The sequence below is a fragment of the Rhipicephalus microplus genome, chromosome 1, assembly GCF_043290135.1.
Source record: "Rhipicephalus microplus isolate Deutch F79 chromosome 1, USDA_Rmic, whole genome shotgun sequence".
NCBI classification, from domain to species: domain Eukaryota; kingdom Metazoa; phylum Arthropoda; class Arachnida; order Ixodida; family Ixodidae; genus Rhipicephalus; species Rhipicephalus microplus.
The window spans coordinates 215,854,477-215,867,594 of record NC_134700.1 but is presented as its reverse complement, the minus strand read 5'-3'; the positions used below and the strand labels follow the sequence as shown (position 1 = coordinate 215,867,594).

General features: G+C 47.1%; 1 protein-coding gene across 1 annotated transcript in view; it reads left to right on the top strand.

Annotated features, from left to right (window-relative positions):
- Positions 1-9,913, top strand: part of LOC142807311 (chondroitin sulfate proteoglycan 4-like) — a 159,535-nt gene extending 149,622 nt beyond the window's left edge. The window contains exons 13-15 of the mRNA XM_075891338.1: positions 2,123-2,935; positions 3,557-5,129; positions 5,513-9,913. Coding sequence (XP_075747453.1) covers positions 2,123-2,935; positions 3,557-5,129; positions 5,513-6,389 — 3,263 coding nt within the window. The 3' untranslated portion in view covers positions 6,390-9,913. The remainder of the gene's footprint in view (positions 1-2,122; positions 2,936-3,556; positions 5,130-5,512) is intronic.
- Positions 9,914-13,118: the final 3,205 nt, after the last annotated feature.

Genomic DNA, 13,118 nt, shown 5'->3' with positions numbered 1-13,118 from the left:
ATTGCTGCAATGATGGCTTTCGTATCAGTAAAAAGTCTACCAAGAAGTTTGGCGTGACTCGGTGGGCCAGTAGTGTTGAATGGACTTTTTTGTAGCAGCATCAGCTGGGCAAATAGTGCACGGTACTCCATGCGAACTTTCAAAACAAAAGACGAACTTAGTGCTCAACTTTGAAAAATTACGATGTATCTGTGCCTACATCACAAGCTTGCTTGAAAAAAAAATAACAAGCTTCCCCTAAGAAGGTATATTAAACAAATACATGAAGGAAGGTACTGAGCAACTACCAAAGTACATCGCCATACGATATGAGGCCTAAAGAGCTGCCTTTTGATAAACAGTTGAACATCCATTCAGGTAGCGTAAAAGTCTGCTGAGATGTTTGGTATCATTACCTGTGCCACTAATATTTCATGCACCTTTTTGTAGCACACCTGTATTAGTCCACCTATTGTTCAACTCCGCTCCACAGTGCTGATTCTAAATTACTTGTCCTCCACTTAGTCGGTTTCCACTTTGCAATGTCAATGCACACAAACTGAACACAATAAGCATCAAACTTGGAGGATGCTTGAGCTTCTCGGTGCAAGCCTCAACCGTGCCTCAAAGAAACGATCGTATGTGCGCGTAGCAGTGACCGTTTAAAAATATTCTAGAATCTTGGTGTAAACTTTTGCGTAGTGCCCACTTTCTTTTTGCGAATAAAAGAAGAGACCACTGCGCATCCCTAAACCAACACGCGAACCTGCACAGCTGCTTTCACTTTGCTGACGATCATTAAATATGTCTGAGCGATTAGTATTGGGTTAGCTGGTTATCTATCATAAATGAAAAAGCGCTGACTGTCGTGCGTGTTACTCGGGTGGATGTGTGAGTGTTTGTGTGAGTGTTTGCAAGAGTCAAGGTTGCGCTAAATGTCTTACAATATGTATTGGGTGGGCCTTCAAAACACCCACTTGTTGCGCAATTCACAAGCTTTGACACCTTGCGCAATCCTACGCCTCTACCATGCAATGTTACATGCGTTAAGGAGCCTACATTTACTACACAATAATTATATAGTGTTTTTTTTTTCGAGGTTGTTTCAAGAAAGGGTTTGGCTCTGTGGTAGAAGAAGTGGTTGCCGCAAAAACAGCCTGATTTCTTTCTCGCTCGAACCGAATATTTTTGTTATTTTTTATTTGCATTTTCTTCAATTTTTCTTGGTGTTGGAAAACATTGATTTAGCACTCATAATTAACTACGCTTACAGTGACACCGAAAATTCTGCGAAATAAGCTCTTTAACGCTCTCCCGTTAATAACTTTCGTTCATCGATTAAGGCTAGGCAAGACTCAACACAAGACGTTTTTCACCCAAAATAGGTCACGCTGAAACTCTCAAATGTGATTGCAGCTTCGCAGATGAAGATTTATGTCTCCTTGTAGATTGCTGACATCGCAACCCAGCAAGATGCCCATGTTAATCAAGTCTAATGCAATAGCGTACCATTCAGACTGGAGAAATGTTGAGGCCTTTTGCCAATGCAAAGAAAGATTGCAGCAGTGCTTTATTAATTATTAAAAGTTGTTTTATTAATGATCTTATGAAGTCGCTTATTGATATTCATCAATGCACTTAGTGTTCATTTTCTAACATCGTTGGGTATATGCATGTATGCTATTGTTAATAATGTAACGTTGGCTTCAATGTTAAATTATATATTACAATGCACCCATAGGTCATTTAGGTTCCACCCTCAGGTACGAGACCTTCTGGTTAGGTGACATCATTATTTGTATTATACACACTTCTGTAAACTCGCGTCGTTACTAAAATTGTATATAGTATCTGCCACGTGTTTTATACTTTGTGGTGTTACGATGAGAAAATTGTGAGAAAATTGTGAGATACATTTGTGAACCCTCCATGGTGTACGTTCGACCCATTCGACAGGTAAGGAGTAGCTGATGTTTCATTTGTGCGCCAATGTCCCCTATTATATCAGTAAAAAAACACAAGTACGGCTAATACACACGCTGGAGCATACTTGGTCTTGCTGTCTTTGTGTCGTTTTCAACTAAAACAAAGATTACTCTAAGTGTTTCCTTATTTTGTGACTCAGCCTCGTCAACAAATGCAGGTGACTTGGCCGTCCTGAACTCGTCGATACTGCTTGTCCGGCACCAGGCAATGGAAGCAGCGAACATCACGTTCAACATCGTCCAGACACCGGTCTCCGGGCGGCTTTTGTTAGGCGACTTTGCCGCAAGCTCGTTTACGCAGGCGGACGTGAACGCGGGGACCGTGCGTTACCAGCACACCGGTAACGGGAGCGAAGACACCGTGGTACTTGAAGTGTCCAACGGCATCGCGTCCCACGATCGACTCGACCTCTCAGTTCGCGTAGTGCCGCAGGTCATCCTACTCGAGACGGGCAACGCGAGCGTGCAAGAAGGTGGTCAAGCCACTCTGGACTCGTCGCACATCAGTGCCGGACCACTACGGGAACTACTTCCTCAGCTGTTGGTCATCGAACCTCCTCAGCACGGCCGCTTGTCATCGACGGCCTTTTCTCCGGAGCAACTGGACGCAGGAGCACTCAAGTACCAGCACGATGGTAGTGAGACGCTGAGGGACTGGTTCACAGTGGTGGCCCGAGGCGCGGGACGGGAGAGCCTGCCTGGCACGGTGCACGTGTCAGTACAGCCTGTCAACGACGAGGCACCTTACATCGCCAACAACACTGGTCTGGACCTGTGGGAAGGCGCCGTGGCACCCATCTCTGCCACACACCTGGCGGCTCTCGACGATGACTCGGAAGCATCGCAGCTCCGGTTCCACATCTCCACGCCGAGCAACGGATATGTGGCCCTAAAGAACGACACAAAGAACCCGCTGCTGTCTTTCACGCAGGACCAGCTTAACCGCGGACTGGTCGTCTTCGTGCACACCGGTGGGTGTAGGTACCCGCCTCTTGAGCCGGGCACCATCTTCTGTAGTGAAGGCACTTGCACTAGAACGTATGCATTGCGGATCGTTTTAGACAATGCCTCATTGGCTGTGTGGCTTGCTTGCTGTACACTCTAAGCAAATGGGGTATTAGCGATGTCTTTCTGCATGCAACACAATATTAATCGTCACCTGGCTTTCTTGCGATCCCTTTCTCGAAAACTATGCGCCCACAACTTTTCTATCTATTATTCCATGCCACGTTAGTAGCCGGGCACCATTTTGGGCCGGTATGTACTGGGCGAGAGGCGATAATGCAAGAAATTCTGGTGAGATAGGGGACGATCATTCTTGTGTCGCAGAAAAACACTACAAATGCGCCTTTTCTGCCTTTATATGTAGGCTGTCTCAGAATGGCCCATTTATGCTGAATAGCGTACTCGTCACCCTGAGTAACATTATATCAACCAAAATAATTGTTCACGAATATTTACAGCCTTGGGGGTGTGATTCATTTACAGCTGACGTCTATACTAGAGCATAATAAAGTTTGCATGACCCGTAGTGCTGGCGTCTCCGTGGAGATTGACAGTGTATTTTAACGAAAAGTTTCCTGGTTGTGCAGGTTCACCGGCTGGCGGTTTCAAGTTTCAAGTGACGGATGGCCTCAATCAAGGTTCCCCGCACGTCTTCACGGTGAACGCACGGCCCCTGAAGATTCGTTTGGAACATAACAAGACTCTAAGTGTCCTTCCTGGTAGCCAGCAGTCAATCACTCGTGATCACCTCCTAGCGCGTACCGGAGATTCTACTCGCGACGTATCGTTCGTCGTAGTGCGTACACCACGCCTAGGCAGACTCCTACGTGAGAACCCCAGCGACGGTACCCTAGCCCAGCTCAGTCGATTCACCCAGGCTGACATCGACAACTATTTGGTTCTGTACGAACATAGGTCTCCTATGTCCGCGCCCGTGGAATACGATTCCTTCATTGTCGACTTAGAGACACCCAGCGTGGTTCCCGTTAAGAACATTCTATTTGCCATTCGCATTGCCTTGGACGATTCACTAGCTTCCGTCCTCGGTCAGCTTCGCGTGTCCGAAGGAGGAAGGGTACCCTTGTCTTCGGCGTTGGACGTAGGAGCACTAGAGGCTCTCTGGCGTGGCAAACCAGACGTTCCTCCAAGGCTCCGTGTCTGCCTGCTGTCGCAGCCGTTGCGTGGGTGGCTGGAGGTTGATCAGAAGAACGCAAGCGTACCGGTTTGCATATCGGCGCACAGCTTAGATCGTGCAGTTTACGTGCACGATGATTCTGAGACCCTTGACGATTCTTTCGGCGTTGGGCTGTTCTTGACAGCGGCCGGGGGAGATCACGGGGACATGGCGCTGCACAACAGCACGCTGAAAGTAGCAGTTGAACCAATTAACGACAAACCTTTCACTTTAGAAACACCGTCCCCCGTGATCCGCGTAACTAGAGGGTACAGGACGGCTATCACGCGAGATGCGCTCAGAACTATCGACGACGACGGAGCTCCCAACCAAATTGTGTACAAAGTCGTCAAACAAGATGAAACTGAAGCTGCAACACTTGTCTTCGGGGATTCCGACTCATCGATAAAGAATTTTACGCAGCAAGATATCGATGAGGGAAGAGTGTACATGGTCCACAACGGAGCGCTGAAATCACCACTAACCTTTAATTTTATTGTCAGCGATGGAGTCCACCCGACCAAGCCCTTCATTCTCACAGTGAACGTAGAGCCGGTAGAGGTTCGCGTTGCTAACGCCACCAACCTCATTTTGCAACAAGGGGACCTCAGGGCGGTGTTAACTCCTGCGGTCTTTGGTGCCTGGACTAACGCCGAAATGGACGACCTGGTTTACAACGTCACTTCGGCGCCGCACCTGGGACAATTGGTGTTTCCCGACGGAGCCTCGGTGGACGACTTCACGCAAGGAGACCTCGAGCAAGGTCTCGTCATCTACGAACAGCATGACCTGAGCGGTTCCACCGATTCGTTTTCAATCGCCGTGCGCTGCGGGCCCAGCGCCGCTGTCATTCGTAAAGTGGAAATGAAAGTGGAGGCACTCGTCAGGCAACGACCTTTGCAAGCCATGGCTGGCCGCTCAGCCTTGATTACCGTGGATCACTTAGATGCTTCCAAACTGGCGGCGCGCTCTAATGCAAACCCCCGGTGAGCTATTTGTTGTCTGTTTTATGCAAATATTTTTGTGAGAGTTGTACACGAGACTTGGCAGCTATTGAAGTCTATTTTAAAGCATACATATACGGAAACACACCTGGCAGGACTAGCACGCCTTTCGAGTTGCTCCGTTATGTTTCCAGTTGAAGCTTTCCAACATTCCTCAGAAATGTGCTGAAATTTCATCAAAATTTGACGTTTAAAGCAAGAATATTTCTTATATAGAGATCACATGAGATACTTTTAAGCAACTTCTAAGCCGCATCGGAGCTTCCGTAAGCTACTATGCAGACAGTCATTCTAGAGCGTTGTAACTGTTGATTGTTACCTACACTACCTCGCTACATATCGCTGACGACGTTTCATCGCCGCAGGTACAGAGTCACGTGGCAGGCCGTCCATGGTCTTCTGCTCATTTCCAACGGCACGTCTCAGACGGCCATCCTGCACTTCACCCACGAGGACGTGCTGAACGAGAGCATCTTCTATCGAGCCCACAGGATAGACCCGGCAACGGACGCTTCAGGCATCGTGAGAGACCACTTCGACTTCGAACTGACGGCTCCGGGAGTGCAGCCGGGCAGCAGCCGCTTCCTCGTGCACATCCAGGTGGGCAACGGTTCTCCCGGGGCGACGCCGCCTCAGCCTCCAACGGCGATCGCCACGCCATCGTCCCCGGCGGACAACACGAGCGGAACGGCGACGGACGACCGACCACCGGGTGTAGTGGAGACTGGTTCGCGGACTCCACTCCTAACCAACGAGCATCTCGTGGTGATTGGCGTGGCCGCTGGTGTGCTACTTCTACTCACGGTCATCGCTGTGGCCGGAGTCGCGTGTGGAGCGTGTCGCTCCCGGCGTGGAGGCAGCGACAAGTCCGGAGGTAGCGCGCAGTCGTCGTCGCGTGGCGGTCACCCGCGAGAGGCCTTTCCCGAAGAACTGCCCGCGCCGCCAGCCCCGCCGCCCACGTCTCCTTCGAGTAGCAGCAGCGAGCCAGCGCCTACTGTTGTGGCGGCGGCGGCCTGCCCGGACTTGGACTGCCTGCCTCCGCCGCCGTACGTGGACGGTGGCGGTGCGACTGTGACGGAAGTCAGCCCCGCAGTGCCCACGTGCAAGGTGACGCCCCTGGGACATGCCGAAACGATCAAGACGCCTTCCGAAGGAGGTGCCAGCGAGAGCGACGACTGGAATGGTGACGTTCGCTTCTCGGCGCCCACGACGGTGCTCAGGAAGAACCAGTACTGGGTGTAGTCGGGGAAGGTGTGGGGCGCTCCCAACAGAGGCCTTTTTAACTTAACTCATCGATTCATCGGCGTGTGTGCGTTCGTGCGAGTGTGTTCGCGTATAGGTTGCGTGTCTCCGGTGTCCATGCGCGCTGTTTAGCGGTGTTATCACCAGTTGGCGTGTACTGTGTAAGGACACTCGTTGTTCGTTCCCCTCTACAAGTGAAGTTTCTTTTTTTTTTTTTGCTCGACTGACGGGTCATCATGCTTGCAAGCAGAGAGCCCTCGTGGGCGTGGAGCAGGCCTTATTGGTTGTATGTGTGGTACGTTAGACGTCCTGAACGACTGCTTCAATCGGCTGACGCATGTTCAATCATATGACAGCCCGGAGTCTTGACTTGTCACTCCCTTATGAAAAAGCGCAAGGCAAGCAATGCAAACGTTGTTATGGTTATGGTACACAGTTAATTGACGACGTGGTTGTTTTCTTACCATACTCGTATTCGGTCATCGCTGGATCGAAGGAAGGAATGTTTTTATACGTATCTTCGTCGTTGCTCAAGAGTAAGATTGAGGTCACTGGAGTCCTTTAGACGGTGTCTTGTTATGGAGGACAGTGTTCAGACTAACTGTACTGCGGAAGGGTGGGCGCAAGAAAGGGGCATTTTTAAAAGTTATATTCAATTTCATTGGCCTCAGCAAAATATGGTGAGGCACTGCAGAACCCTCTCAAGTTGTTGAAATTTTTTCCATAGGGCTGCAGCGACAGAGGCGGCAATCCATGTATACAAGTCACATATGCCTAGATGTGTATCATATCTCTTATCGGAGCGATGTCAGCGGTGCGCGCAGGCAGAGTTACGAATTTAGCAACCTTCCTTATTTTTAATATGTTCGCTACGCGAACTTCACGGAGTACTCCAGTGACTTCAGTAAGGGCCGTATTTCTATTGTCACCATCATCTCGCACCATTTATGAAGCACGGACGATCATATTGAACCGCTTCAAAACGGTGATCTTTTTCTCCATGAAGAATCGCCGTGCCCGTCTACTATCGCGACGTCGTCAATGTTATCCCTGTAATCTCAAGTCTTCCTCCGCGTACTCAGTCACCGCCATTCGAATGGTGAGGTTTCAGTATTTCTCTCTTTTTTGTGTGTGTACGTGCGCTCAATTCGGGTGTAGGTTCTGCGAGCAAATTATACCTATTGCTGGTTTTGTAACTGCTCATCGTAACTGAGAGCGATGTTCTCGCATTCACCATCCATTCAGTATCGCGTAATGTCTGGGCCATAGCCATGCGCACAGGTTGCCGGTCGTACAGGTAGGACAAAGAGCGAGAGGGTTGAGAAGGGAAAGGAACAATTATTGAAACATCGACCCATCTCTCCCTCCCCCCCCCCTCACCTTTAAAGGTGAGCCCTGCACAATCTGGCAATAGCCGAGACACGCACTTCTCTTCATTCTTGCACATTCTTCGCACTCGCAGTGTTCTTCACCATGGATGAAACCTCACCTTTCGAAAGGTCGCGCAATACAACCCACATAAAAAAAACTGCCTTCTATGTTGTGGTCGTACACAGAAGCACTATTTTGTTACGGACACTTGCCGCAGAGTTTACTACATGCTCCAGTGCTGCCGAACTCATGCACGCCCACGTGTATATATGATGTCTCGACTTTTCGCAGGCGCAATACCAAATACATATGCACATGTGACTAGTTCACTTTTTTTTATTCTTCGTAGCCACCTCTCGTCTGGCTCGTTTCATTTTTTCGCATATTCTTGTCACTTCCTCTAGTTCACAACCGCTAGGTCGAGACATGCGGATAAGGTATAAAAAAAGATGTCAGCGATTAAGGCAGATAAGCGGAAAAGCTTTTGCTGCATTCAACTCGAGGTAAAGCCGTATTACAGGAATCGCCCACGTGGGCGCACTGATCGAATACGCGTTGGAGACATGTTACCCCATTCCTCTTTTTTTTTTTTGTTATTGTTGCTCGTTGCTTGACTGATGGACGCAGCTCTGCTATTTATGCGCTTATGCTGTCACATTTCGCAACAAAATATGACTGTGGCGTGCCTATGACAGCGATCTACGAAGCGAGTACTCCTGCATCATACGAAGCGAAAAAAAAAACAATTTACTGTATTGTTTTATTTTTCACAGCTTATCGTTATTCTCCGTTTATAATTCACAGCGAGTAGCCCTGATTACAAAGCTTCGCAAGTGTGTTAACGCTGAGCAATGAATGGTATACGGCCTTTGAGGATAGCGCAAGCAACGAAAAACGCTACCCATACGATTGAAGCGCGCTTGTTATGCAACGTTCGTGTCGTACAGAATTGCGGGTGTGCAATTTATTTTATGCTTCACAGATGGCGCTCGAGACAATGATGTGGCATACCCGATGCCGTATCTCTCGTACGTGTACAATCGTTTCTTTAGAGCGACATTGTTTGCAGAAAATTTGAGCGAGAAAGACATCGAATGCGACCGCAGGATTTTGGAAAGTCGATTTCAATAAAGTTGCAACATGTGCGCCTGTGCCCATCGCCATTACAGCGGCTAGCAGAACGGGAATAATACGTAGAACAAGCCCAGAATATTTACCTGTGATGTTGTATTTAGTGATGACGACCAAGTGAGGCTAGATGGTTGTTTATTGTTCATAAATTGCAACATGCTATGGGAAAGTGAGAACGAACAAAAACGTCACGTGATCTCTTATGCATTTACCTAGAACGTTTAGAAGGTGAAAGCCCTCTTCTTAATTTTCCTAATCTTCTCAGTCGAACGCGCTGATCCTTCAGACCACTTCCCCCTCCCCTTTTTTTTCTTGAAAACTTTCGGCACCTCTCGTTGTTTTGCACTGTTCCGGGATCGACCAACTATTAACCATGCGGCTATGGACAGTGCGATGTCATAATGTGACGTCATGATAACGCACCGAGTTTTGTTGATTTGTGGCTTCCTGATGAAGTCGTAGATCTCGCTAAGTCTTGTCAAGTCACGCCAAATCTCGAACATTTCTTCAATCGTTGGACATACAACGCTTTCGCGTTAAAACGAAGCGTCAGTAACTGTGGATCTCCCATTGATGTCATTGACACTGTGATTTTGACGAAAACTAGAGAATGCGAAAAGCAGCCTACAAACGACATCTTGCTAACTTTCCTTTGCTGATCCGGGTGTACAATCGTCAGCACGCTTAACACCATCACTGCACAGAGTGCCCGGAAACAGTTTGATTAAGGGCACCACTGCGTAGCTTTGGGTTCTGTTGCTCAGGTGTTATACTCACGGATTTCGGCATACTATCCCAGCCCACTGAGGTGTTATTTCGGCAATATCACCCAGCGCTTCTCGAGTAGCGTTAATCAAACTAGACCATGTCAAGCATCACAGCATTGGTGTTAAGCTCGCTCACGACTGTACTGATTAATCATTACGTGTTCTTTGTAACTTTCTTTATGTAGATCATTCTTTTTCTACACGTTCGTGTCTACAATGCTTCAATGAGAAAATAAAACGTTACTAAGCCCCCTACATATGTCAGGCTACCAACTCAGTTCGCGGACTATGCCGGCCTATCTACGTTATCACTTGGGGGACCCACTCGAATTTTAACAGGAAGACGGGCCTTTACTTCAAATTTGGACTTAGGACATTGTACCCGGATTCTAATGCCTTCTTTATTCGAGATGCGACTGCGCACTCATCAAAAGCACCGGTATTTTATTCTACATAATCAACTTAATTCCGGATACCGATAAAAAAATGCATGACACGAATGCAATATAACCTCGCAGATCTTGAAGATATTGTTTCTCGGTGATAAACTGTATCTCACTTGCGACAGTTTGCACTGCCATTTTTCCATATCATTGAATGGGCCACAGCCAGGTCGGCGATATTATGCACCGATATTTAGACCGATGCGTATTTCGGTGTTTCCTCAGTTTTAATTTCGCGAAAGCTGTCTACGGGCTTCCTGCAGGCATGCGTACTGGAGGTGTTTGCATACGGGCATCAGTGAAGGATAAACTGCACAGAAATTGCACGAATTCACGCATGTGTCTTGTTTCCGTTATACCAAAGTAGCAATGTTGAGTAAAAAGAAATGATTTCGCGGCAGTCACCATAACACTCATGGGCAGCGGCCACATTTCAGCCTGACGGAGAGTTGAAGAAACGAACACAAGACATGGAGGTTAACTGGGCCTTGTTGTCCAGTCTTTTGCCCAACACGTAGAAAGGTGGAGGGGGAGACTAAAAGAAAGGAAAACCTATAGTATGGCTTCGTCAAATAATTGGAAAACTTTTCCCAGCACTTTTATTGAGACTATAGTTGAAACACAGTATGGTATGTTGTCTGGTATGATCGGTGGTAATGGACATCGTTTGGTGGGTCTCTTCGCAATGGTTGACTTTGTTCGACGTCAGTCGTCGAAGACTCGGGCCGAACTAAAGTATTTCTCGCACAACTGCTTCTTAATCTTCTCTTTTTTGAGATGTCGATAAGTTCCTTCTTATCGCGCCTACGTTTCCGACTGTGCCGGGTGGTAGATGTCAAAGTCTGCGTATCTGTTGTCCGACTCCATAGCTTTGGCCTTACGTACGAAGCATACGATGATCCGCTGGTAATGCACGATCGTACTTCCACTTTTTCTTGTAAACGTTTTCACAAATGCTGTTCCAAGGAAACCTATATGTATCGCACATTGATACCAAGCACGATTAGGGGCGGGGGGGGGGGGGGAGATAGAAGGAAGGGCCTTTTTTTTTTAGTAATGCAACGTGAAGTACCCTCATGCAAGAGAAGCGCCGAAATACTGCGGGCAGCTTGCAGACATTTTTAAATGCCTTCCCCTATAGGTTGTGGATTAGAATAAATCGATAAAGTTTATCAACCTTATTGATCGAAATAACTGTTTAGTTTTCTACGATTTGCTTTATAAGCAGTCGTTTTAACTCCATATAGGGTCATTAAAAGTAAAGTGTTCTGAATCGTTCTGGAAGAGCATCCTAGGGGAATAGGGCTTGTACATTAAACAAATTTCTATAGCTGCTGTGTTCTTTTTTCTTGAATCTCTGTGATTAGGAATAATTCCGTCATCTCGACGACTTCGTGTCCAGCAGGCGCTTTACTTCGTGACTTATTTGATGAAATATTCTGATGAATGAATGGAATGAAAAAACTTTATTTTGATGAAACAATGACGCTTTCCACTAGCAAGGTCACTTCATGTGCAAGGCAAACCCACGTTGGCTACTTCACTCGTTTACACTCGCTTTGCACTTTCTTTCTCAAGTTACGGTCAAAGTGAGAGGCAGTGCGTTGAGAAGTACTTTTTCTGGCAATATGGTAATCTACGGTTAAGTCTAGAACAGTAAGTACTGAAAAGGCCTTTACGATATCGCACGCATACACGCGATGACATCTCGCGAATGGTGGCGTCTTTTCTTTGACCTTGCTTTGGTTCCTGCGATCTTAGCTACGAGTCAACAAGGTTATAAATATAGAAGGGCGTGAGCTGAGTGGTTTGTTGTGTTGAAAGCATCGTCAACTCACTTCAGCATTAGCGCAGACATATTAAGATGTAAGCCAAGTTTATGCAGTGGGTATGAAATAGCATTTAAGTTCATTATCGTCGTTAATGACGGATATTTAGCAACATATATCGATGGCGATGTGCACAAAAAAAATGTATTTCTCTTTGGGCTTATCTTCGTCTAACTCACTAAGTGAAGAAAATTTTATTGACAAGTAGACTACGTGTGGGTAAGAAAGGATTGTTTGTGTCTTTTGAAAAATATGTTACTTCGGTGCACTAAACACTAACGTGGCGAGCCGTGTACATTGCGGTCGTTATGACGACTATTGTTCTGTATATTTTTGTGTCGTCATGTGGTGCAAAACTCATTCATACTGCTACGTGACAGGCAGAAAGTTTGACGTGTGAACCATCAGTCTGAGTCAATATCAGGCATAACCAGCTTGCCCTTTGAAGGTAAACATGTTTTAGATGACAAGGAAAAAAATGCTGCCAGCTTCACTCCGTCAAAACTGTCGCAACAGGGAAGCTGATGCCCTCTTCTTCAGGCTGTGGGGATTATGAACAAACTTTATTTTCATAATGTAGCACAAAGATCCTCCTCCGTTTTCAGATGAGGGGGAGGACCCAACCTAGACATCGGCCATGATCCCGTCGGCCTTGGCGAATTCTTCAGCCTGCCGTCTTTTTATTTACTTTTTTATTTTGTAAGCCTTTGTAATTATTTCTATACTTCACGTGTATGTGTCTATGTATAATATAGGGCTTTTTGGTTCACTATATTAAAGTATGGGGAGACGGACCGCTCATTGGCGACTACGCTACAGTAGCATTCTAGAATGGTCATGGCCCAATAATTCAACCCACCCACTCATCCAAATCACGGTTGCAGTAAACGCAAGCAGCGCTGAAAGCTCTGCTGCAGTACAGTTCCTTGCCGCCTCGCCAAAAAAGTTTGGCGAAGCGTCGTTGCATGTACGCCCTCTCCCCATCTAAGCTTAGTCCCCTTCTCTTCTTCCGAGCAAGCCTCTCTCTCTTTTTCCACTCTCGGTACGACGTACCCTATTCCCCTTTTTATCGAGCCAAAGAACCGTATTCACAAATTGACCTTATCTCTCATTTCCTTGTTGTTCTTGCACCTTTCATGCGCGTTAAGCGTGTATGAAAACAGTAAGCATGGGCAAAATATGACTGAG